At 44.5% G+C, this 26357-nt stretch overlaps 2 protein-coding genes across 6 annotated transcripts in view; one reads left to right on the top strand and one right to left on the bottom strand.

Moving 5' to 3' along the window:
• The window catches only part of UBAP1 (ubiquitin associated protein 1), a 61104-nt gene extending 41384 nt beyond the window's left edge, over positions 1-19720 (top strand). For all 4 annotated transcript variants that reach the window (XM_039247042.1, XM_039247044.1, XM_039247043.1 and 1 more), the window contains exons 3-7: positions 2663-2787; positions 6516-7451; positions 17041-17223; positions 17899-18000; positions 18612-19720. In XM_039247042.1, the coding sequence (XP_039102973.1) occupies positions 2663-2787; positions 6516-7451; positions 17041-17223; positions 17899-18000; positions 18612-18752 (1487 nt within the window). In that variant the 3' untranslated portion in view covers positions 18753-19720. The remainder of the gene's footprint in view (positions 1-2662; positions 2788-6515; positions 7452-17040; positions 17224-17898; positions 18001-18611) is intronic.
• A 2-nt stretch (positions 19721-19722) lies between these two features.
• Positions 19723-26357, bottom strand: part of KIF24 (kinesin family member 24) — a 50335-nt gene continuing 43700 nt past the window's right edge. For both annotated transcript variants that reach the window (XM_039247041.1, XM_039247040.1), the window contains 3 exons: positions 24122-26344; positions 22890-22983; positions 19723-21583 (listed from right to left, as the gene is read on the bottom strand). In XM_039247041.1, the coding sequence (XP_039102972.1) occupies positions 21443-21583; positions 22890-22983; positions 24122-26344 (2458 nt within the window). In that variant the 3' untranslated portion in view covers positions 19723-21442. The remainder of the gene's footprint in view (positions 21584-22889; positions 22984-24121; positions 26345-26357) is intronic.

Below are 26357 nucleotides of genomic sequence, written 5' to 3'. Positions count from 1 at the left end.
CAGGACACTAGCTAAAGTTAAAATTTAACTTTCAGTAAAATTTGAGCATCTGTGTTCATGGAGGGCAGATAAAAAATTTATTATTTATTAGAGACCAGGGGAGAGGGGCAGAGGGAGAGAGAATCTTAAGCAGGCTCCACATTATGCAGAGTCTGACATGAGGCCCAATCCTGTGATCCTGGGATCATGACCTAAGCTGAAATCAAGAGTCAACTGGCTGAGTCACCCAGATGCCCCTCCCCCCCCCGTTTTTAAAATTAGATATAACTTTCCTTTTAATTTCTGTAATGTAAAGAATTTTGTAATTGACAGAGTTTTAGTGTTGTAACCAATACTTGGTTTTGTTGTCAAGCTGTGATGATACCTGATACTTTTTTAAGGGGGTCGGGGTACCTGGTACATTTTTGTGACTAGCCTTGCCAGTTTCGGTAAATCACTTTGAATTTTAGTAAGTATTAATTGAATGTGAGTTAGCATGGAGGTGAGAGTTAAATATGAAAGAAGTATAAGACCATGTATTCTTTGTTTTTTATTTTATTGAACATGAGTTCTGCCAGATCTTACTCTGAGATTGGGAGGTGTAAATATGAAACATTTTTATCTGTTCTTAAGGGACACTCAGATTCTGACTCACAGTCTCTAGGCGAAGTACGACTGAACACAGTCGTACAGCCTGAGGTGCTGGTATAAACTGGGTGTTCTGAGATTGAAAAGGGAGTTGTAAAGGTCATTCTTAAAGGACTAGAAATAAGTAAAAAAAAAAAAAGGGGGGGGGAGGTTGGGAATGTAACAGGCATTGCCATCTGAGAAAACAGTACTTTTAAAATTATGACCCACTAGGAAACTATTCCCTAGAAAAATTGTTAAGTTGGACACAGTTGTGAATTTATTTTGCTAGCTGAGTGGGAGATACATAAAGTGTTTTAATTCTGGCTAGAAGATATGTTAGAGACTCTAGCCCCCACAGGTGGGAGCAGGGACCTTCTTCCTGATGGAGGGTTTGAGGTGTATCAGAGCAGTATTTACCTCAGGAAATGGGAATGATGACCAGATTACAAATATATCTTGAGCTTGTTAAGTCTTGAAATATTTTAGTTTTTAGAAAGGGAGAGAAGGCATTTTCATGGAAGAGGTGGAATTGTCTTATTCTGTCCAAGAGCATTCAAAAAAATATACTAGTGTCTAGTGCAAGGCCCAGAAACAATCCTTATAGCAACTAATAGTGAAAAAGCAGAGTTAATTTTATCAACTGTCATTGTCCATGATGGTGCTGCCAGTAAGTTGTCCCCAAACCTGGTTCAGAAAAGAAACCATGTACAATTTGGAGTGTATAGCTAGTGAGAGTTTCATACAAGAGCCACTTTCTTTTTGTCTAACTCTATAAATCAATGATAATGTCTTGGTCTTTCTGTTTGATTTAGCTTTTAGGCAGAGAACCTTTAGGGAGTTAAAGCAGTTCAGCTGTATATGGCTTATGTCTCCTGATAATTTTATTTTATTTTTTCCTGATAATCCTATTCTGATTCCCATGATCTTGTCTGGTTTTCCTTTTTTCATAAGTGCTGTGGTTCTTTTTTTAATTTTTAATGTTTTATTTATTTTTGAGAGAGGGATAGAGATAGCATGAGCTTGGGAGGGTCAGAGAGAGAGGGAGACACAGAATCTGAAGACAGGCTCCAGGCTCTGAGCTAGCTGTCAGCACAGAGCCCGACCCGGGGCTCGAACCCACGAACCATTGAGATCATGACCTGAGCCGAAGTCGGACGCTCAACCGACTGAGCCACCCAGGAGCCCCTTAAGTGCTGTGGTTCTTAAATATTTCCACATCTGCTCCAGAACAGTCTTAAAAAAATGTAGAGTAATTAGTTGTATTAATTAAAAATGATTCTTTTTAAAGTAGAGAAATCTACTTTAGAGATTCTTTTGTGGAGGTTCTGTCATTAATTCAGCAGTATTTATGAAGTGCCTAATATGTGTAGGTTTTGCAACGACATCAGTGAATAAAATAGACTTAAATACTTGCCGCAAGGAGCTTACATTCCATTGGGCCAGGTAGACAGTAAATATAATTTTAAAATGAATAATATGTTAGAAGGTACAAAGTGCTGTGGAAGAAAAGATAGTAACATGGGAGTACTGCAGTGAGGGTCATGTAGGAATTTTAAATAGGATGGTCAGAGTAAGCTTCACTGAGAAAAGTGACATTTGAACAAAGACTTGAAGGAGGCATAGGAATAAGCATGTGGATATATAAGGGAAGAACATTCCAGATAAAGGGAGCAGCCACAGCAGAATTTTTGAGGTAGGTTTGACCCTGTCATGGTTGAGGAACAGATTATCACCTTGATTTAGTGCAGTTAGAGGCGACAAACAGTGGAGGGCAGAGGAATAGATGGCTTTGGGGGAGGCCTTTTAGGCTTCTGTGAGTATTTTGGCTTTCTCTAAGTATAATTGAAAATAAACCCTAATACCATCAAGTAGGCTCAGGTAGGATTTCCTCCCTGCACAGAGATCTAGGGTGAGGAGAAGGTAAGCAGTCAGAGAAGCAACTCTCTTCTAGTTTGAGGTTGGCATAAATTATTGTTGTATCCTAGATGTAAGATTATAGCAAAACAATAATAAAGTTTTTTGCTGATATTTTCTACTTTATTTTTGATTGTAGGGACTTTCAGTTACCTTGATGATGTCCCATTTAAGATAGGAGACAAATTCAAAACACCAGCTAAAGTTGGTCTACCTATTGGCTTCTCCTTGCCTGATTGTTTGCAGGTTGTCAGAGAAGTACAGGTAAGTGGTGATTTTTAGTTAAAGTTTAATGCATTTAAAAGTTTAAAGAGTAAGAATTTGTGAATTTCACTCTTTAAAGTTTAAACAGTGAAATAGGAAAAAAAATTCTCTTATCTCTTATTTGTATTTTTTATAGCAACTGTTACTGCATGGCTCACATTGTCTTTCTCACACACACACATATATTTATATATCTGTTACAAACTTCCTACAATCTATTGGACTGTGTATTCCTGGGATTCTGTGCCTTGTCCGAAACCAATCCACATTGCCCATCTGACTTGCTCATTCACCTCTTTTCCTTCTCTCTTTTGATGTCCTCATTATCTTCTTGGTCACTGAAATTAGGTGATATTTTTCTCTCTGCTGTGTCTCTCACCTTTACCATCCCATTCATCCTTAACCTTATTTTTTCACCTGGACTATTGCAACAGCCTCTTTAATTGGCCCCTCTGCTTGCAGAATTTTTAAAAATTTTCCATATTGTCTCTAGAATAATACTACTAAGATAAAGTTTCAAATTGTCACATCCCTGTTAAAAAAACAAAACAAAAGGGGCGCCTGGGTGGCTTAGTCGGTTAAGCGTCCGACTTTCGCTTAGGTCATGATCTCACGTTTCGTGGGTTCGAGCCCCGCGTCGGGCTCTGTGCTGACTGCCAGCTCAGAGCCTGGAGCCTGTTTCAGTCTGTGACTCCCTTTCTCGCTGACCCTCCCCTGCTCACGCTGTCTCTCTCTCTCTCCTAGAAATAAATAAAACATTAAAAAAAAAAAACAAAAAAAAACTTACACTGGTTCACCAGTCCTTATTGGATCAAGTGTAGACATAAGGTTGTGGTAAAGCACTTGAGCTCATTATCTCCTCCATGTCTCCTCCAAACCAGGTTACTACCAATTCATTGAATATACCGTTGTATATTACCTGTCTGTACTGTTTTTTTCTCATGAGCTTTTAACTCCACTTCGAGTATTTTCCTCTTTTCTCACCGTGCTAAAAGCTGTCTACCTGTTAAAATCTATTCTTCCTGACTGCTTAAATGCCATCTCCTCAATAGCTTCTTTCTCAGTCCTCTCATCTTTAAAGCTCAGTTAAATATCAATGTTGAAAGCAGCAAATAGCCTTTTGTTTTGTGACTTCCTTTCTTTCTTCAGTACACAGTTATTGAATGCCTGCTTTTGAGCATTGCTCCACTAGGCCTGGGGATAGAGATAAATACCTTAATCACTGTCCTCAAGGAGCTTACAGAAAGAGTCACATGGGAAAACAGAGTACAGTAGCCATCAAACACTTCTTTCTGTGACTTAAGATTTTAAAAAATATAACTTTCTTGCAAAGGAGTTTTGTTTCTGGGGGATTCTCTAAGGCACCACCGTGTTACACTAAGAAATAGTTATCTTCCAGTCTAAATGCAGTGAGTAGATATAATGGGAGAACTATAGTTACATTTTTTAAAATAATAGCTTTATCATGATATCCATATACCTTGAAATTTGCCTTTTTAGGTTTGCACATAAGTGGTTTTTAGTATATTTATAGTGTATAATCATCATTACTGTCTTTAATTCCCCAGTACTTTCATCCCCCGAAAAGAAATGCAGTGCCCATTAACAGTCACTCCCTCTTGCCCTAGCCCCTGGAGACCACTAAATCTACTTTGTCTTTATGGATTTGCCTATATTGGACATGTCATATATATGGAATAATATAATAGTCTTTTGTGATTGACTCTTTTCCTTTAGCATAATGTTTTCAAGGCTTATCCTTGTGTATTATCATGTGTAATGAATGAAATGTTGGTACATAATTCAATTTTATGGCTTAATAATGTTCCATTGTATTGATAACACTACATTTTGTTTTTCCATTCGTGATAGACATTTTGGTGGTTTTCACTTTTTGTTTATTATAAATAATGCTGGTGTGAACATTTGTATATTAGTTTTTGTATGGACATATTCTTTCAGTTTCAGTTTCAGTTTTCAGTTTTCTTGGGTGTATAAGTGGAATTGCTGGGTTGTCATATGGTACCTACATTTAACCTTTTGGGGAACCGCTAGACTATTTTCCCAAGTGGTGACACCATTTTACAGTCCCACCCACAGTGCATGAGAGTTCCAATTTGTCCATATCCTTGCCAGCTTTTTTATCTGTCTTTTTGGTTATATACATCTTTGGGGTTTACAGTGGTCTCTTATTGTGGTTTTGATGTGTATTTCCTTAATTGCTAATAATATTGAATATCTTAGATATTCTTGAGATCAAGAATCATATGTTTTACTGACTGAGCCAGCCAGATGCCCAAGGGTATAAACAACCTCTCCTCCCCTCCCCTCCCCTCCTCTCCCCTCCCCTCCCCTCCCCTCCTAAAAGAAAAAATTTTTTAAAGTAACCTCTACATCCAGCATGGGGGTTGAGATCAAGAATCATATGTTTTACTGACTGAGCCAGCCAGGTGCCCAAGGGTATAAACAACCTTCTTGACATGTACATTTCCAGGCTTCTCTTGTGTTTTTGAAGGGGGATGGATGACCAGAGGCACTTTATTGTGTTTCTTGTACTCTAAAACTATTGTCTGGTCATGTAGGCCCTTCTCCTCTCCATCCCTGTTTTTTATCTCTGCAGCCTTGAATGTGCACACAGACATTGTGTAATTCTGAGGCTTTAGAGTGAACATCAAAAGTTTTGTTTTCTCCTGTCCAAGGTGAATTTTGTTTTATGTAATAAGTGTATTTTTTCCCCAAGTCTGCAATTGGAAAATTTTGTAAAGTGAGATATACTTGAAGGTACTGTTAAGGAACCAACCATGAAGTGTGAATCCTTATGTAGTTTGCACTGTAAAATCCTGATTTGAATATTTCTAGATTTCTTAATAAGGAGTTTTCCTGTATTTAGAGTACAATCTGTTCATTATAACTTAATAGGTAGTTTAAGAAGATAGAATCTATAGTCAAGTTGCGTGGATTCATATCCATGCTCTACCGCTTACCAGCTTTATGACGTTGAGCAAGGCTCTTGTTAAGTGAGGGTAACAATAGTACCTGCTTTAAAGGGTTATTTAAAAGATCTAGAGTTAATACATACTAAATGCTTAGAATCTTGCATGGTACCTGGTAAGTGCTTCTTAAATGTTAGGGGCTGTTATTGAGCACAGGATTTATGTAGGGCATTGTGCTAGATAATAGACTCTAAGAGGGTCTAAAGCCCAGTAGCTGCCCACAAGAGTTTTGTGATATTGTTGGGGAAAATGTTTAGGAAAAAATTAAAGATTAAATCTTTATTTGGTCACTTGTGCTTGGCATCACACGATAGAGATGGATGCTATGTAAGAGTTCAGAGGAAGGAACAGGCCATCAGGAAAGCTTCAGAAGTGGCCATTGAGTTCTGCCTAGGCCATCAATGAAGAATTCTAGAAAGGGAAATGATCTGAGAGGAGAGAAGGAAGGGAAGTACTTGGCAAGGTACCTTTGGCAGGGCATATAGGATTAGAGGTGGTGGAAACTCTTTCTAGTTCTTTTCTAGATGTAATCTGGGAGTGTAGTTTGATTAAACCACATAAGGAGATTAGGAAGCCTTAGTTTTCCTGACTGGGGATGGCCCCATACACCTTAAATACTGCCTAGCATGGATCTCTTATGCTGGTATGAGGAAGAAGTGAATTCTCTGGAGGAATTGAGTTGGGAGGGCAGTCACCTGGGTTCACATCTCCTTTCTCTGCTGTATATTTTTGCAGTATGACTTCTCCTTGGAAAAGAAAACTATTGAGTGGGCTGAAGATATTAAGAAAATCCAAGAAGCCCAGCGGGAAGCAGAACGTAAGGCTGATGAAATAGAAGCTAAAGTGAATTCTAAGAGTGGCCCAGAGGGCGACAGCAAAATGAGCTTCTCCAAGACTCACAGTACAGCCACAATGCCACCTCCTATTAACCCCATCCTTGCCAGCTTACAGCACAACAGCATCCTCACCCCTACTCGGGTCAGCAGCAGTGCCACGAAACAGAAGGTTCTCAGCCCACCCCATACAAAGGCAGATTTCAATCCTGCTGACTTTGAGTGTGAAGAAGACCCATTTGATAATCTGGAGTTAAAAACTATCGATGAGAAGGAAGAGCTGAGAAACATTCTGGTAGGAACCACTGGACCGATTATGGCTCAGTTATTGGACAGTAACTTGCCCAGAGGAGGCTCTGGGTCTGTGTTACAGGATGAGGAGGTCCTGGCATCCCTGGAGCGGGCAACCCTAGATATCAAGCCTCTTCACAAACCCAATGGCTTTATAACCTTACCACAGTTGGGCAACTGTGAAAAGATGTCGCTGTCTTCCAAAGTGTCCCTCCCCCCTATTCCTGCAGTAAGCAATATCAAATCCCTGTCCTTTCCCAAACTTGACTCTGATGATAGCAATCAGAAGACAGCCAAGCTGGCGAGCACTTTCCATAGCACATCCTGCCTCCGCAATGGCACCTTCCGGAATTCCCTAAAGCCTTCCACCCAAAGCAGTGCCAGTGAGCTCAATGGGCATCATACTCTTGGGCTTTCAGCTTTGAACTTAGACAGTGGCACAGAGGTGCCAACCCTGACTCCCTCAGATCTGATCTCCCAGATGCCTTCCCTCTCTGTCTTGTCTGTGTGCACAGAAGAATCATCACCTCCAAATACAGGTCCCACGGTAAGCCTTTTAAATCCCTCTGCGGGAAAAATTTTCTTCAAATTAGAGTTCCAAAGATTTCCAAATTCTTTTTTTTCCTCAATGTTTATTTTTGAGAGGGAAGGAGAGACAGCATCAGTGGGGGAGGGGCAGAGAGAGGGAGACAGGATCAGAATTTGGCTCTGCACTGACAGCAGAGAGCCAGATGTGGGGCTCGAACTCACAAACTGCAAAATCATGCTCTGAGCTGAAGTTGGATACTCAACCGACTGAGCCACCCAGGAGTCCCTAAAGATTTCTAAATTCTACCTAACAGTTGCCACCTCACATTCTTCTATATAAGGTTTAGGAGAAGATGGGGGCATGGCTGTATGGAGTTTGCTTATGTATGTTCTGGTTATTTTCCTGAGGTCAAAGGAGCATTAGCTTTGCACCTAGGCTGATTAATGTTCGCTTGTTCCTACTTTACTTTGAAGCTTTACTTCAAAAAGATAATGTATATCATGCATGAATGGTGTTTTCTAATTAATTACTTTGTTTCTTTCTCTGCTGCCTTTTTAAAAAAGGCTTTCTTTGTAACTATTTACTTTTCCCTACTTTATTCATTTTTTGAAGGTTGCTTGGTACTCCTCATATCTTCTCCCTGCTTTCCTCTTTCTTCATCTCATTTTGCCTAGAAAGTTGGTTCTTTTGTGTACTGTAATTTACCTGACTGGGGTTATGATTCTTCAGACTGCTTGGTGCCTTAGTAACTGGGACATAATTTGAATTGGAAGTCTGAGCAAAATTTGTCACTTTTAAACCTGCAGATTAAAATTTTTTTTTTTATTTAGGGGCGCCTGGGTGGCTTAGTCGGTTGGGCGTCCGACTTTCGCTTAGGTCATGATCTCACGGTTCGTGGGTTCGAGCCCCGCGTTGGGCTCTGTGCTGACTGCCAGCTCAGAGCCTGGAGCCTGTTTCAGAGTCTGTGACTCCCTCTCTCTCTGACCCTCCCCTGCTCACGCNGAGTCTGTGACTCCCTCTCTCTCTGACCCTCCCCTGCTCACGCTGTCTCTCTCTCTCCTAGAAATAAATAAAAAATATTTAAAAAAAAATTTTTTTTTTATTTAGACAGAGCATGAGTTGGGTAGAGGGGCAGAGAGAGGGGTAGGGGGAGAGAAAGGGAGAGAGAGAGATTGAGGGAGAGAATCTTAAGCAGGCTCCATGCTACAATCCAGGGATCATCACCTGAGCTGAAATCAAGAGTCAGATGCTCAACTGAGCCACTCAGGTGCCCCCAAAACCTGCAGATTTAAATCCTGCAATCCCCCCCTTTTTTTTTTTTTTGGCTCATTACTGAACATTGTGCAGTTTTCTCCAAAGGGAGGGAGAGGGAAAGGTTGGAATTTGGATTAGTGTTGAAAGATGGATTAATGACAAAAGTTGCAACTTGTATTACCCTAAAGAAAATCTTGATTTTTGTCATACTCAAAAAAGTTGCAAGTCCTTTGTCATAAAGTGTAGGCTTAGCTTTTGATGTGGTTTCAAGCAGCACAGAACAATACATTATTGCATTCTAGAATAGAAATCTTTAAGTCCAAGAACTTATTGCTGTACCAGCTCACAGATGTTTTAAATGACAGCATACCAAGAGACTATATAGAGCCAGAGAGGATTGCTGATTATATTGGTGGGTTATCTAGAGATCATAATAAGCTTGGTATTAGCTGGGAGAAAGAGCCTTGGCCTGCTTTACAGTTAGTGCCTAAAGTTTCAGCAGTTGCATTCTTGGTAAATGATTGTCTCTGTGAGTGCTTCCACTGTCATAAAACTCACTATTGTTTATAAACTTCCATAGACCTTGTCTCAGATAAACTTTTTTTTTTTAAAGATTTTATTTTTTAAGTAATTCTCTGTACTCATTGTGGGGCTCGAATCCACAACCCTGAGATCGAGTCACATGCTCCACTGACAGCCTGCCAGGCATCCCCTGTTCCAGATAAACTTGTGCATGACACTCTAGTGTTAGCTCCTAGGAATGGGCTTCATCCTAATTCCTCCTGGTCAGTTTTTGGGCCCTGGTTAGCAGGATACTCTTCATGACTCAGTGTATGCTTTGGAGAAATTAAAAGCACTCTGGGAAAGATTAGGGATCATCAGCCTCAAGTCCCCCACACCCCTTAAAATTACAGTGACCGTTTAGAGACCAAAGCTGATAAACTGGTTCTCAAACCAGAACACCAGTCATTCTTTGACCCACCTGATTGTGGAGTTTCTTTTGGGCCCATCCATTTCAAGGTGGGAAGGGGACCTGCTTTATGCTGGCTTTATGTTGGGATTTTCTGCCTTCAAGGGACGGATAAACAGAGCTGAAGTTCTGGTGTGTTTCTAAGGAAGTCATGGCCCTATCCCCAAGAAGCGAAGCCTGGTTTCCATCCTGGCCATCTGTCTTATTGTGAGTTTTCAAGGCCCATGGTGGAAACTTTTCCCAGTGAACAAAGCACTTCTCTTGAAGATAGTGACTTGAGGATGGGGGGAGTGGAGGAAGTGGGTGGTTAACTGGACTGTATACACCGTTTACATAGGAACTCAGGGAAGTGTTCTTGGAATTTGGTTCTTGTTGGCTATTTTAGGCCTAATGTTTGGGTCTCACTTTTCAGATTCTGATCCATGTTGTAGTGTTTATGTAAACTAATCTTAGAAGTTGAGAATCCATGGGATTATCTCCAGAAGAAAAATCTTGTAATGTGCCCTTCTTTTGAGACCGGCACGGAACTCCCTGACCTAGCCCTAGCCATTCTTTTCTCACTGCATGTCAGCCTTTTGTGGGCCTAGCTCTGCTCATTGGTTAGTCTCACTGTGCCATTGGGGTTCTCTTTCTCCAGGTATGGATATGTTTCTTACTCTTACACAGTTGCTTCAGTAAAATATTTCTACCCTTTTCCTTATACTTTTGAGTTATGAATTTACTAATTTGACCATTAAGCATTAAAGCAGTGCCAGTTTGCTTTGAAAGTGTATTTTATTTTATTATTTTAAAAAAATATTTGAGGGGCGCCTGGGTGGCTTAGTCGGTTAAGCGTCCGACTTTCGCTTAGGTCATGATCTCGCGGTTCGTGGGTTCGAGCCCCGCGTCGGGCTCTGTGCTGACTGCCAGCTCAGAGCCTGGAACCTGTTTCAGAGTCTGTGACTCCCTCTCTCTCTGACCCTCCCCTGCTCACGCTGTCTCTCTCTCTCTCCGAGAAATAAATAAAACATTAAAAAAAAATATTTGAGTGTGCGAGCCAGTGGGAGTGGGGCGGAGATGGAGAAAGAGAATCCCAAGCAGGCTCTGTTGCTTTCAGCAGTGTGAACTGTGAGGTCATCATCTGAGCCAAAAGCAAGAGTCAGATGCTTAACTGACTGAGCCGTCCAGGTGTCCCCCAGAAATGTATTAAATTTTTTTTTGATATATAGACTCTCTTAGCTTTTATGTGTTCAAATCTATTTATCATTTCTTCTGTTGCCATTGCTTTAATACTTACAAGTCCTTCTGTTAACTCTAGAAATTTTTTTAAATGTTTATTTTTGAGGGGGGAGGAGAGAGAGAGGGAGAGAATGAATGAACATGAGTGGGGGAGGGTCAGAGAGAGAGACGTAGACACAGAATCCGAAGCAGGCTCCAGGCTCTGAGCTGTCAGCACAGAGAACGATGTGGTGCTCGAACTCGGGAATGGCAAGATCATGACCTAGGCCGAAGTCAGATGCTCAACCAACTGAACCACCCAGGTGCCCCTAAATGAATTTATTTTTATCAAAGTAATATGAGCACATTTTAATTGAGTCACACTTATTTATTATTTTTTTAATGTTTATATTTGAGAGAGAGAGAGAGAGATGGAGTGTGAGCAGGGGAGGGACAGCGAGGGGGACCTAGAATCTGAAGCACGCTCCAGAAGCTGACATCAGAAGCTGACGTTCTGAGCTGTCAGCACAGAACCTGATGTGGCGCTCAAACTCATGAACTGTGAGATCATGACCTGAGCTAGTCAGACGCTTAACCGACTGAGCCACCCAGGTGCCCCTCTAGGTTTTTTTTTTTTAAGTTTGAGAAAAAGAGAGTGGGTGTGTGTGTGCATGAATGAGCTGGGGAAGGGCAGAGAGGAGAGTGAGAACCCCAAGCATGCTCTGCACTGTCAGTGGGGAGCCTGATGGCTTGATTTCATGAACTGTGAGATCATGACCTGAGCTAGTCAGACGCTTAACCGACTGAGCCACCCAGGTGCCCCTCTAGGTTTTTTTTTTTTAAGTTTGAGAAAAAGAGAGTGGGTGTGTGTGTGCATGAATGAGCTGGGGAAGGGCAGAGAGGAGAGTGAGAACCCCAAGCATGCTCTGCACTGTCAGTGGGGAGCCTGATGGCTTGATTTCATGAACTGTGAGATCATGCATGACCTGAGCAGAAATGAAGAGTTGGACGCTTTAATCAACTAAGCCACCCAGGTGCCCTATTTATTTTAAATTATTTGGTTATTTATTTAAGTAATTTCTACACCCAGTGTAAGGCTGTAACGCATGACCCTAAAGTCAGTCACATGCTGTACGAACTGAGCCAGCCAGGCACCCCAGTCAAGTCACATTGAAAAACAGTAGCTCCTCGCGTCACTGCTCCCCAACTCCAGTTTTACTTCCTTTAGTCAGGCACTTTTGACTCTTAAAGCTATTTCTGCTGGGATTTATCTATGTGTTTCTAAATAAAGTGCTTATGTTGCTTTTTCTAAATTAATTTTATTTTACTCTTTCTTTGTAAATGTTTTTGAGAGACCACAAGTTGGGGAGGGGCAGGGAGGGAGACAGAGGATCTGAGGCTGATTCTGTGCTGAAAGCAGTGAGCCTGATGTGGGGCTCGAATTCACAAACCACGAGATTATGACCTGAGTCAAATTTGGACACTCAGCTGACTGAGCCACCCAGGTGCCCCCTAACATTATCAATTTTAGACAGTTTTATACTTCTTGTTACAGCTGAGGATTTGGCTTTTATAGTAGCTCCTCCACCTCCTTCCTGTAGCTTCCATCATAAATATATCACAAATCTTGGTAAATTAATGGTGCTGTTCACATTATTATGATTGGGTAAATATTGTTAAGTTCAGATACTGTATTGTGATTTTTTAAAATTTTGTAGCTTTTTCTCGTAAATGACTCCACTTAAATTCACAGTTTAGGGCAGTTGACTTGCTCAGTTGGTGAGGCATGTGACTCTTGATCTTGGGATTGTGATTTCAAGCCCACATTGGGGGTAAAGAATTAAAAAAAAAAGTCACAGTACAAAAAAAAATTTTTTTAATGTTTATTTTTGAGAGAGAGAGCATGAGCAGGGTAGGGTCAGAGAGAGAGGGAGACACAGAATGTGAAGCAAGCTCCAGGCTCTGAGCTGTCAGCACAGAGCCCAGTGTGGGGTTTGAACCCACGAACCGTGAGATCATGACCTGAGCTGAAGTCAGATGCTTAACCGACTGAGCCACCCAGGTGCCCCTCACAGTACAAAATTTTTAAGAAATAAATTTTTTTAAGTTTTCTCTACTCCCAGCATGGGGCTCGAACTCACATGCACTATGGACTGAGCCAGTCAGGTGCCCCTGCATAGTTTCTTTGTACTTGTTGCCAGTTTTGTCCAAATGCTCCAAGAGAACCATCGGAGACTTAATGATAATTTTCCCATTCAGACACATCCAAATATACCAGGAAACCTGTCAGTTTTGAGTCCTTGAGTATCCAGAAACGTTTTAATTTTAACCTTATGTGTGAATAATAGTTTGGATGGATTTAGATATCTTAGTTGATCATTTTCCTTTAAGAATTTTCAAGACATTGTTCCTTCTCTTTTTCAAGAAATTTTATTGAAGTATAAGCTCCATTGATTACTAGCATTCTTGTGCTTCTCTGTTTTACCAACCACCACCTGCTCAAATAGCTTTTGGGATCTTATTTCTGGAGATTTGAAGTTTACTAATGGTGTGCTGTGCCTTGTTCATTAATTGTGCTGCTAGGCTCTCCTGGATCCTTTCATAAGGCTCAGCTCAGTTTTAAAAATCCGAGATTTAAAAAAAAATTAAACCCAAGTTAATTAACATATAGTGTAATAAGGATTTCAGGAATAGAATCTAGTGATTTATCACTTATATATAACACCTGGTGGTTATCCCAACAAGTACCTTCCTTAATGCCCATAGCCCATCTAGCCTATCCCTCTACCCAACACCCCATCAGCAACTTAAGTTTGTTCTTTGTATTTAAGAGTCTCTGTGGCTTGTCTCCCTGTTTTTATCTTATTTTTGCTTCCCTTCCCCTGTGTTCATCTGTTTTGTTTCTTAAATTACACATATGAGTGAAATCACATATTTGTTTTTCTCTGACTTATTTTGCTTAGCATAATACACTCTGGTTCCATCCATGTTGTTGCAGATGGTAAGATTTCATTCCTTTTGATCGCTGAGCAATATTCCATTGAATATGTATACCACATCTTCTTTATCTGTTCATCAGTCGATGGACATTTGGGCTCTTTCCATACTTTGGCTGTTGGTTAGTAGTGCTGCTATATTGGGGTGCTTGTGCCCCTTCGAACCAGCATTTTTGTATCCTTTGGATAAATACCTAGTAGTGCAATTGCTGGGTCATAGGGTAGTTCTACTTTTAATTTTTTTGAGAAATCTCCATACTGTTTTCCAGAGTGGATGTACCAGTTTGCATTCCCACCAGTAGTGCGGAAGAGTTCCTCTTTCTCCGCATCCTCGCCAACATCTGTTGTTTGAGATCTTTTTTTCTTTTATTAATATTTTCTGTTTTCTCTTTTTCTGGAATTCCTATAACTGGATGTTGGACCTCCTTGACTGTTGTTCTAATGTGGTAGCCTTTGGTTTCCTTTTTTTTTTTCTTTAAAAGAGTAGACTTTTTTAGTTTTTATTTTTAAAGTAATCTATACCCAGTATGGTGCTCTAAGAGTCACATGCTGCTACCGCCTGAGCCAGCAGGTGCCCCTTAATCTCTTTGTCTTTATGTTTTACTTTCTGGATATATCCTTGACGATCTTTTTTATTTTTTTTTTTTTATGTTTTTTTTAATGTTTTATTTATTTTTGAGAGACAGAGCATGAGCAGGTAAGAGGCAGAGAGAGAGGGAGACAGAATCTGAAGCAGGCTTCAGGCTCTGAGCTGTCAGCACAGAGCCCGACTTCGGGCTCGAACTCACAAACTGTGAGATTGTGACCTGAGCCAAAGTCAGACGCTACCCAGGCACCCCTATTCTTGACTATCTTATAATCATTTTTTTTTAAATCTCACAATCTTTTAAATAAAATTTTACTTTATCATAGTTTAAATTTCCAACTACTTTATTCTCTCTTTTGGTTTGCTGTCTCTGGCTTTCTATTCACAATTAAGAGTGAGGCACTTAAAAAAATCAACGGGGGGGGAACGTGTGTTGGGGTGTACTTGCCAATCACTAAGATTTGCTGTAGCTCTAAGGTTGGTAGACTTTGCGGGGCTCTGCAAAATGTCAATATATGAAGGTTTTGAGGGCTTATAGTTTCACCTGAGAATTCTCCTTGATGGTCAAGGAAGGTTGGGGAAGGCTGGTGTGTAGACTTTTTACTTAAATTCCCCTTTTGGTTCTTATAGCTCATTTTGTCACATACCATCCCTTGTATCCATATTTTAGTCCTAGAGACTGAACCTTCTACCACCCGAAGAGGATGAGGGTCAGATGGGGAAGGTTTTATCACTCAAATCACTCACTTTGTGTCCTTACCTTATCCCAACAGTACCTGGTGCTTCCACATGCTGAACCCCCCCCCCCCCTCAGGAGTTTTGAAGTGCTGGTGGACTGACTCTCCTTTCTCCTACTTACTTATAACTTCATTGCTTCTGCTAGCATTCCATGTTCTAAAATTTCATTGAAATATATTGTCCACTGCTGTTCCTTCTTTCTTTGACCTTAAAGATGAATAGTTTTTTTTTTTATTACTGTAGTGGGTTTTGGGGAGGGAGAATCACTGTCAATTTATTGTGTTAAATAAAACTCCCCCTTTGAAATCCTAATAGACCAGGATGCCTGGGTGGCTAAGATCCAACTCTTGATTTCAGCTCAGGTCATGATCTCACAGTTGTGGGATGGAGCCCTACATCAGGCTCCATATGTGGAGCCTTTTTAAGATTCTCTTTCTCCCTCTCCTTCTGCCCCTCTCTCACTTGCTCTCAAAAAAAGAATCCTAATAGACCTCTGTTTATTCAACAGCTGATGAGCAGGGCCCTGTAAATGCCAAGCCTAAAGCCAGGCCCTGGGTATTCAGAAATACATGTCATGGTAGGGAGCTCATATTAGCATACTATGATGTGATAAGTACTGTGCCAGCAGTATGACTAAACCCTATTTGGCTGTTGGTGTTCTCAAGCCCAGGTAGGCCCTGCCCCCGAAGAGCACTTATCTTGGGACCTACAAAGTGTCCATACTGGTTTGATCCAGTCTCTGCCCTGTTGTGACTCCTATAATTTAATGATTGAACCCTATGACTAGGCTGCCAGGGGTGTGCTGTGGGTGAGATGGATAGGAGGAAACAGTGAGCTTTAAGGCCTGTAGTTTTGGCTTTTCCCAGCTGACTTTGAGGAAAGTATCTGGTTATAGCTATTAACTTTGAATGTCTTTATAGGATAGGGTGGGGGGTTCCCTGCTTCCTAACCACACCCTCCTTCCCCCTAAAGGAAGTAAAATTCTGTTGAAATACTTTTCCTAGGCTAAACGGTGACCTTGTCCCACGGTGGTTTGGTCCTGTGGCCTGGGAGTGTGAGCAGCCTTCATTCCTTGGGCCTGAGTCATCAGAAGGGGCAGGAGTTAATTATGGGAATATACCCATCAATCCGACTGAGGTTAAGAGAGTCCTAGGGCATGTAGCAGGCTGCCTGCAGAGCAGTAGAGGCAGGGCCCTAAAGTACACATTCCAGTTCTTGAGGGCCCAGCCTGGTGTGGCTAATAGTCCTTCACTATTGGCAGCTGTAGCAGGGAATTGAAGCCTTGTAGCTTGTGTTGCAGGGCAAAGGTGGAGTGCCCTCAAAGCTCTGAGCCACTGAACTGGCCACACGGGAACGCACTTGCAGTCTGCCCAGCCCTGGGATAGAAGTAGGGATAGAGACATTGTTGGGAGTTAGCCCCAGAGTTAGGGGTATCTGAGGTGAATGGACCTTTTAGGACTCTGAGGTACTACAACCTGAGAAAGGGATAATGGAGGCCTGGAAGAAATCATAGCAGCCATCTTGCCATCAGTCCCATGGGCAGCCTCAGAACTTCTCCAATTCAAGCCCAAGGGATTTGAACACAGAAGGGCCTTGGCTTTTATAGTATTTTCTAATTCTGCAGGCTGGGATGAAGGCAGAGGACAGCCCAATTGCAGGTGTCCTCCCAGCTTTTCCTCATCTGGTGCTCCCTTACCCATCTTTAGGATGTCTGGCCAGCAGTCTGGCCCTTTCTTCCAGGCCAACTGTTTGGGAGTGTGAGAAGTTCCAGAAACAAGTCCCTGGACTTGGCTACTTCGGGGACATGTCTTCTGGGGACCCATTTGTTTCTATTCCTGCCTGATCCTCTGGTTTCTCCACCACCAGGTCACACCTCCTAATTTCATAATGTCACAAGTGCCCAACACTCCCAGCTGTCCCCAGGCCTATTCTGAACTGCAGACACTGTCCCCCAGTGAGCGGCAGTGTGTGGAGACCGTGGTCAACATGGGCTACTCTTATGAGTGTGTCCTGAGAGCCATGAAGAAGAAAGGAGAGAATATTGAGCAGGTGAGTGGTTGGTTGGCTGGGGTGGGTGGTCAGCCTGGAGAGAGGTCCTAGACCTTTGGGGCTGGAGTAATGTCGCTTGTATCCTAGAGCCCCAGCGTCTTTTCCTGTGAGTTGGCGGGACTCAGCAAATTTTGTTGGGAGAAAGTAGCAGCCTCAGCAGCAGTGTTTCTGCTTTGGGGGCTGCTCTGGGACCTAGGTTGGAGGAAAGCCTTGGGTGCATTGGAGCCATTGGATTGCTCTCTGCCCCTCCTGAGAGGGCACACTAGGCTTGAGATACGGTCTGATGTCCCTCCCAGAAATGTTTGTCCTGTCATAGCTGCCCAGGGTGTTCCAAAATAGGGTATTGGAATCCTAAACCTTGGCATTGTCTGATTTGGGCTGTTTGTTAGAATATCCTGACCAGGCTGTGGAGTTGACATTCTGGGAGAATGTGAGTCTGCTGTGACAGGAACTCATTTGAAAAATGGCTACTCATGTTTAGAAAGGAATGCCTGCCTGTTCAGCAAATAGTCACTGAGGTCCTGCTGTGTTAGATGTAGTTCATAATACAAAATCAAGTTCTATACAGGATCTAATAGCCAGGTGGGGAGCGGACTTCACCCTTGCTGGCTTGTGCAAGACTCTTGGATAACATAGGCAAGAGTGGCAATAAGTGCTCAAACTTTTTTCTTTAAGATTCTCGACTATCTCTTTGCACATGGACAGCTCTGTGAGAAGGGATTCGACCCTCTTTTAGTGGAAGAGGCTCTGGAAATGCACCAGTGTTCAGAGGAAAAGGTAGGACCTTTGTACTTCACGGGAACCCTCTGGAAAGGAGGGACAGAGTAGTTTGTCCTGGCCAAGAACCCCTTTTCCCTAAAAGTGATTACAAGCAGAGGTAGTCAAAATACATGATGTTTTAAGTGTCCAGAGAGCATTTGGCTAGTTTGGGTTGTTAGGCTTAATGAAGCTATCAAGCTTCATTTTGGGTTGAAAACTCTAGTCTAGAGTCCCAGGGAATGGAAAGGTGAAATGACCTGGGCAAAAACCCGTACTTCTGGATGACTGGGGAGACTGCTAGTCACTTTGCCCAGCCTGCTCTCTGGCTGTTTCTAGGTTCAGTATCCTGCCTTGATTTGAGTGTGGATTTTGGTTAGTGGGATGCAGATGAGACAGCAGGAACTGGAACTGGGCATAGTTCCTGAAGGATGATGGGCTGTGGCATCAACCTGTCTGCCTTGGCTTCCTCTACAGCCCCCTTATGCTTGTTGGGGAACCGCAGAGAGACTCATGAGACTGACAGAAAAATGCAGACTCCCCCAAGCAGCCCACTGCATACACGTTCATTCCTCTACCTTGCTATGTGGCCAGACCTGTTTCTTCAATCTTTCTTCTCTTCTGTCCCTTAGATGATGGAGTTTCTTCAGTTAATGAGCAAATTTAAGGAAATGGGCTTTGAACTAAAAGACATTAAGGAAGTTCTGCTACTACACAACAACGACCAGGACAATGCTTTGGAAGACCTCATGGCTCGGGCAGGAGCCAGCTGAGACCAGGCACTGCCTAGGCCCTGCCATGGAACCACCCCCGCAGGAGGCCCTGAGGAGCCCATGTGTGGGGAAGGAGAAGGGACACACTTCCCGATTTTCTTTTGGGGGTGGAAGGTCAGGTGTGGAGACTGTGCTTGCCAGTCTCTGAGCTGGGGAGAAAGTAGGGAAGATTTGGGCATGTGAATGCCTCCAGAACTGCCCTGGCTCCTTCCATATTAAATGTATTTGTATTTTGAGAAGTGTCCTTCCCACCTTGGCCCTCCAGAGACTTCCCTGGTCCTTCTGGGGTCTGTACGTCCTCAGCTGAAACCTGGCCCAGCTGCCAAAAGGGGTCAGGGAGAAGGGGTGGGAGGGCCAGACTCAGTGCTGCTTTAGGGCTAGATGCTTCCCTCCCATGCACTGGTGGACTGAACTCGGATCCAAGTTGAGTGCAATTGAAAGGTTCTTCCAGGGTTTTTTTTTCTTTTAACAAAGTCTTAGTGTTACACTGGTTCTGCAATGTCTCTGAGGTGCAAAGAATGCCCTTTTCCCCATGGGGTGCTGAGTTCTTCTGCCAGGCAGTTACCATGCTTCCCTGCCCCAGCCTGTTTCTTTTGGCTTGGTTTGGCCCACAGTCCTCTGCTACCCAGGATCTTAGAGCCCCCTGTTCTAGGAAGCAGTTGTTGGATTAAGAAATCATTGGCCCCTTCCCAGCACATCGAGTGGGGGAGAAACAGGCTGCAATTTAGTAGCCCAGCACTAACTCCACCTCAGTTCTCCTTGGAGAACAGCCTCTCCCTCCAGCCCCCTGCTCTAGAACGACACAATGAGTAACACCTAGTCATAGATCAGTCTCTTTTGTTTGTTTTGTATTATGTTGTTCATCATTAAAGATCTAAATACAAAGGATATACAGTCTTGATGAATCTAAAGTAATTTGCTAACTATTTTGATTCTTCAGAGAACTACTAATAAAAATCTAAAAGGTATGTCCTGCTGTGATAATTTATTGCCAAGTGCTATTTTACTTAGGGGTTGGGGTGTTGGTGATGAAGGGATTCCTGCTTAGATTTGCTGGGCATGTAACAGGAGCTAACCGTTTTCTGTCTTTTTAGTACTTTCTTCCCACTCGAGGCCTTTGGGACCCAGAAGCTGGCCCTGCAGTCTGCCCTGGGTTTTGGTTTGCAGAGGCAGGCCCAGATGAGGATCTATTACAAACCTGATATAGCTCAGTCTCTGGAACAAGGACATTTCTTCCTGCAGGACAAGGTGAGACAGGCTGACCTTGTGGGGTAGTCACTCAGAAGTGAGGAAGTACCTTTTCCTTTGAGAAGCATCAGGTATTTATGTGCTGTGCACCACAGGCAGGACTGGATTCGGGCTGTTTGACCTGTTCTCAGTGGTGCCATTGTAGCTGAGAGAGAACTAGATCTCTTCCTCAAATTTCCTGTGTTTATACTTCGTGCCATCCTACAGTCCCTACCTTATGCTCTTGGTTGGGAATGTAATTTTCTTAGTGATCATGTGAGGAGAGACTGCAGAGCCTTTTGGCTAGGAAGCTGGCAAGAGGCTGCCCTCTAGTGCTCAGATCAGGCAAAGGGTGGCAGGGCTGCAGACTTGTTGAAAGCCAGTTAGTGCTTCTACCCTCTTAATTTAGCTCTCCTTTTAAAATGATAAAAAGGTATCCTTTCCGTCTAAGAAACTCAAGATTCACACATTATATTAGTGTCAGGGCCAAGGCTGTGACATGAATCTCAGACCCAGATGGCCCTAGTAAGTGACGGACCACTTAGTATTTGTGTTTGTCTTGAGCTTCAGCAAGCAGAACTCACATGAAGGGATGTGTAAAAATTCTGCTTCAGAGTCTCAGATTACTGACTGGAGCACTCAGTGCCAAGATACTGCTGAACACAGGCCCTTGAGAGGTAGTGGACAGCCAGGGTGATGTCAGATAAAGTTAACACTAGGAGATGGACTTGCCTGAGATCCTCCCCTTATTCAGCTTTGCCAGGTGAGGAGTCTCAGAAGCAAGGGTGCTGTTAGGGCTTATAATAGGCCAGTCATCCCAGCATAAGGCAGAGATGGGAAAAGAATAATGCAGTGATGTGAGCACTCTCTTCTATGTCTGAATTGCAGGAAGGGAGGGGAACTGGGGCTATAACGCCTGTCCCATATACCCAACCTAAAGCCCCAAACCAGTCTCCAAGGGCTGATGGGGCAGAGCTCATCCAGCCCAGAAGCCGCAAGTGTTTTAGGTTTTGGCTAAGTCTTGAAGAACACAATTTAGGTAACAAAGTCCCTGAATTCAGCATGTTTTCTTCCCCAGCTTGTGACCTTTGACCTCTACATTCCCACTGACCCCATCCTCTGAGCCTCAAATTCAGAAACATTTACAAGGTTATTAGACCCAAGTGTTTCCACAGACAAGAGGTCAGTAAGACAAATTCTCTTCTAGCCCCATAGAAAAGGGAGGGGCATATTAAGTGTTTTTTAGGCTGTTCTGTCCTTCCTTACAGATGGCCTTGTGCTGGGAACTGAGGAACAGTCTTGGCCCTGAGAGAGGAGCTGGGGCTCAGTCAAGGCCATGTGTGGCTGGGGAAAGGGTAGCCTGAGACCAGGGAGTGGGTCTGGTATTTGCAGGTAGGACCTGGCAAAGGCCCCTTCAGTACAGGCTCCTGAGCTGCCCCCATCACCTTATACTGGGTCTTGTTCTAAGACACCATTGTCCTCTCAGGGGCTGTGGGTGGCCTGTGGTAGGCCAGATAGAGCTGAAGCTGGCTCCTCAGACTCTGGATGCACTTGGATTTCAGAGCCATGATTTCATCCAGCTGGGTCACAAAATCTTCAAAATCCTGAGAAAGGAAACAAAGGACAAATGGAGCTTTTGCTTTTGCTGGCCGCCTCTCAGGATCTGCTTTTCTAGTCCCTTCTCTTGCAGGAAGTTTTCAGAGCCTAGGTCCATCCTTCAGCTGGAAAATCTGCAGGATACTCAACTATGGCACAGGGTGAGGCTCCCTTCTCGGCATTTGAGAAACTTTTTTTTTTAAGATTTTATTTTTAAGGGGCACCTGGGTGGCCCAGTCTGTTATGCATCTGGCTCTGGCTCAGGTCATGATATTAACGGTTCATGGGTTTGAGCGTCACATCCAGCTTTGCACTGACAATGCAGAGCCTGCTTGGGATTCTTTCCCCCCCCACCCAGCTCAAGCTTGCGTTCTCTCTAAGTTAGAAAAAAAAAATTTTATTTTGTTAAAAAAATTTTATTTTTTTTTTAATATTTTTTAATGTTTATTTAGTTTTGACAGACAGAGACAGAGCACGAGTGGGGAAGGAGCAGAGAGAGAGGGAGACACAGAATCTGAAGAGAGGCTCCAGGCTCTGAGCTGTCGGCACAGAGCCCGATGTGGGGCTTGAACTCACAAACTGCGAGATCATGACCTGAGCCGAAGTCGGATACTTAACCGACTGAGCCACCCAGGCGCCCCCAAAAAAATTTTTTTAAGTGTTTATTTTTGCGAGGTGGAGGGGATTAGGGGCAGAAACAGGGTGACATGGAATCGGAAGCCGACTCCAGGCTCTGAGCTGTCAGCACAGGGCCTGATGTGGGGCTCGAGCTCACAAACCACGAGACCATGACCTGAGCTGAAGCTGGATGCTTAACCTACTGAGCCACCCAGGCGCCCCCAGGATTTTATTTTAAAGTAATCTCTTCCCAATGTGGGGCTCAAACCCATAACCCCAAGATCTAGAGTTGCATGCTCCACTGACTGAACCAGGTAGGCGCCCCTGCATTTGAGCAACTTCTATGAGAGGTATTCTTCAGGACTCAGAAGTGTTTTTGTAAAAGTACCTCTGGTCTCCATGTGGTAGCTTACTTACTATCGTCACAGGGAGGGGTCCTAGCAGGTCAGTAAGAAAGCTGAATGGCAAAGGATAGAGGCTGGAAACGTTTTAGCCTGGAAAGAGGGAGTGTAGTACCATCTCCCACTTGTCCTTGCACCCCCTTGAGCTATGTCAGAATGGCAAGAGGCCTAAGGCTTCTTAGAGTAGGACAGCAGACCTTTACCCCATACATAACTGAAGCAAACGAGGATGACCATCAAACTACCCGCAGGCTAATTCCCAAGAGCCCCTGAGTGTCTAGCCAAGGCCACTTACATTAAGAGTCAACTGGCTCATTAGGGTCTCCTCCTTGAAGCCCAGTTCTGCCATCTCATCCAGCTGTTCCTGGTGTGCTCGGATGACCACCTGTCTGGGAACACCAGAGGGGACTGTGTGATCCTCTGGGCCTTCCATCTCTCCTGGACAACTTTGGAGCTGAGCCTCATTTCCAGGCTAGGAACTGCCTCTGCCCAAAGTGGTTTTGACCAGGGCCAGCTCACCACCACCTCCTCCCTTGTCACCTGTTCTTTTCAGGACTTGTTTAGACACGGAGTATACTGGGAAAGGGGTTTCTCGAGCCGTCCCGTCTCCCCAGCTACACTGAAGGACAGGGATGAGTGCTCTTCTGTACAGGAGCTGTCCATAGCTTCCCTGCCAAAAGGTTCAAGGCTGTGACCACTGGAGGTAGCACACTTTGCACAAGGTAGACCTTGCTGCCTTGCCTGCCATCATCATCTCTCCTCTGTAAAGGGAGTCCAGGGACCAAAGCAGGGGGGTTGAGCTAGAAACTAGAAGATCTACCAGCTCCTCTCACCTGTGCATCTCTGCATGTCATTTTCTTTGTCCACTGCCTTGGCCTGAGCCTAAGCAAGCAGCAGGCATACAGCCGGCCTAGATATCAAGAGCCCTAGCAAAGGGCTGTAGCCTCTGTTCTCACACCCCCACTCTGCCCTCCATCTCCCAGCCTCTAATGCTGAGAGGGGCCCTGCTTGATTCTCTTTGCCTTTTTTCCTCTGTACCTTCTGTCTCATCTCTTTCTGTTGCACCATCCACAGCATCCCTTGGGGAAAGCAACACAAATCACTAGTCCTTCTGTTTTTGACCATCACCATTTTGGAAGGTGCCCAGCCTGTCTTGGTTCTGGGGGCACAAAGCTACAGCTGTTGTGTCCCTGGGCAGCACTTCAGGAACACAGACCCCACAGAATGAAGAGGATTCTGAACTCAGCACAGGTGACAGATCCGCCCTTCTCTCACTCAAGTCCCAGCTTTCCCAGACTCAGGGTTCATGCACCCTGGTGGGCCTGCTCCCATACATTTTATTCTTGCTGTTCATGTCAGGTGCATCTAGGTAGGCTCCCTTGAAAAGCTGGACAAAGCCTCTCTAGTTGTAGAATAGTTCTGACCCTGAGCCAGCAATAGCAATTCCCAGAACAGACAAAACATTAACCTGGGGTGGAAGTAGGGGTGCCAGAGGGGCTGTAGTCTTGGGGAGAGTGTCCAACTTACTGTGCATGCCCCAGAGTGAGCTGATGGACTGTTCCTGCCATCTCTGGAGAGCAGCTGAGGATCAAGGGAGAGCCTGGCCTTGCTAAGCACCTTGGGATCAGCCTGTATTTGAGCCATACGACGTCTCTATTGGAGCAGGGCAACTTGATGGGGTCTGTGGACAAACTCCGCTTCTGCCAACCAAGCCCCGTTGGATGTTTTCTTTCCTGGGTCCAGGTTTGGTCAGCCATATCACTGCTTTCTGTTTGTGAGGTGAATATAGGCCCAGGGTGGGTTCCTCCAGTATGAATGGTGGGGAAGGGCTTTACTGGGAAACCTTGGGAGCTGTTCAGCTCTGTCTCCTCAGCATCAGCATCATACTGCTGGCTACCCACATGTTCCTGGGAGAAAAGTGCAGTCTCTCGGCTCTCGCAGACCCCTCCTAGGTCAGCCTCACTTGTGGGCAGCTTGTCAGGTGGGTGCTGACGGATGGGTGATGGGGACAGAGGTGGAAGATCACCACCAGGCTTATTGTCAGGGGGAGATGACGAGAGCCACAGGTGCCCAGTTGCTGAAGAGATCGGCAGGAGTTCCTTTTGATCATCAGATGACTTTGTGTGGTCGACAGCTGGGCCCCCTGTGTCTGCTGCCACTAGACTGTGCACAGGCCCATCCTGGGCCAGCTGCTCCAAGGAAAGAGAGCCCTCATTGTCTGTGTTCTCCAGGAGGGACACAGTGAGGGGAGCCATCACTCCAGAAGCATATTCAGAGCATGGGCCTGATTCCCCTCTAGAGTCTTCTTCTTGGTAAGCATAACTGTTTTTCACTGTTGGGCTGACTTGGCTGACTTCTCTCAGAGGTGCGCTGACTATGTCTCTTTGGTCTGGAGATCCTGGAACTGCAGTGTGGGATAGTGAGAAAATGAAACCATCTTCCTCCAGGGATGGTGAAGTACCCTCGGCCTGTCCAGGAACCTCACTTTTGAAGGCATTCTGTCTGAGATCAAAGGCTGGGCTGCCACCTCTTCTCTGGCCATACACAAAGTCTACCTGTGAGCAGTAAGGCTTCTCTGCCAAGTTGTCTCTGGGAGAAGGCGCTGAGGAGGTAGAGTCCTCTCTGCTCCAGTCCAAAGGCACCTTACTTGGGCTGTGACTATGATTAACTGCTGCTTTTCTGTGGCTTGTGGGGTCCCTGGAGTACATCCAGCTCCCAGTTAGACTTTTCTCGTCGCCATCTGTCCTGGAGTTAAAAAGCAGACTTCGCTGCCTTTCAGCTACCTGCTCCTCAGGTCCTTGCTCCCTCTGATGAAGGAAGAATGAACCCTCACTATTCTCTAGGGTGTTTCTCTGCTTTGTGGTCCTCTGACTGGAAACATGTGAAAAAGAATCTTCACTGAAATCACTGTCATCAAGGTCCTCAGCTTGGGCTGCATCCTGGTTCTCAGAATAAGAGCAGAAGGGAGGAGGGGTCTCCTTCTGGAGCTGCCCCTCTAGGGGCCTGTGCTGGCATAAAAACCTTTCCAGTGGTTGGTACTTTAACTTCTGCTGGAGGAGAGGCGGCTGCTGGAACTGCTGGTGATAAAAGCGCAAATGTTCCTCCCTCTCCTTCTGATGTGGAGGGATGTCTGTCCAAGCTCCAGAGGCAGACCTGGCAGGTGTGCTCCCCTTACTGCCCTGACTGAATTCTGCTAAGTGGTGGAGGTTGCCGGCAGAGAGCTCAACTCGTGACACAAGCTGCTTCTGCACCGGCTGCACAGTCTGCACTTTCTTGCACTTGGAGGGCAGTTTGCCATGCACGGGGTCTTCTGGGCCAGGGGTCCTGCTTCCCCCCCTGTGGGCAGCTTTGTTGGTGGTTTGGTTTTTCTCAGAGCACAGTGAGGCAGACTCTTCCGCTCTTTTTTTGGCTGAATGTCCAGACCGTGTGACTGCCTTCACAGGGCCAGTCTGAATAACCCACTCTTGGGGAAGATTCCCTCTGGATCCACCCCTTTTACTGGGAACTTTAGGTACAGGAGCAAAAGGGATATTGGGTGGGTGGTTGGCGAGAGGATGGGCCTTCCCTCTCACGGAGCCAGGAGCTGCTGTGAATGACTGAAGTCCCAGCTTGACTTTTTTAGGAGAACATTTGTCCCCTGGCAGGGCCACAGGGGAGCTCTGGATTCGTTTTGGAGAAGAGTTTCCAGAGGTCCGATTTTGACTGGTAGCTGAAGCACAACATTTAATGCCTTTCTTTAGTTCTTTGACCCTGTAAATTACCA

Source organism: Hyaena hyaena, unplaced genomic scaffold (genome assembly GCF_003009895.1).
Source record: "Hyaena hyaena isolate Hyena2069 unplaced genomic scaffold, ASM300989v1 scaffold_289, whole genome shotgun sequence".
NCBI classification, from domain to species: Eukaryota; Metazoa; Chordata; class Mammalia; order Carnivora; family Hyaenidae; genus Hyaena; species Hyaena hyaena.
The sequence above is the reverse complement of the archived record's forward strand: the minus strand, read 5'-3'. Positions and strand labels throughout refer to the sequence as shown.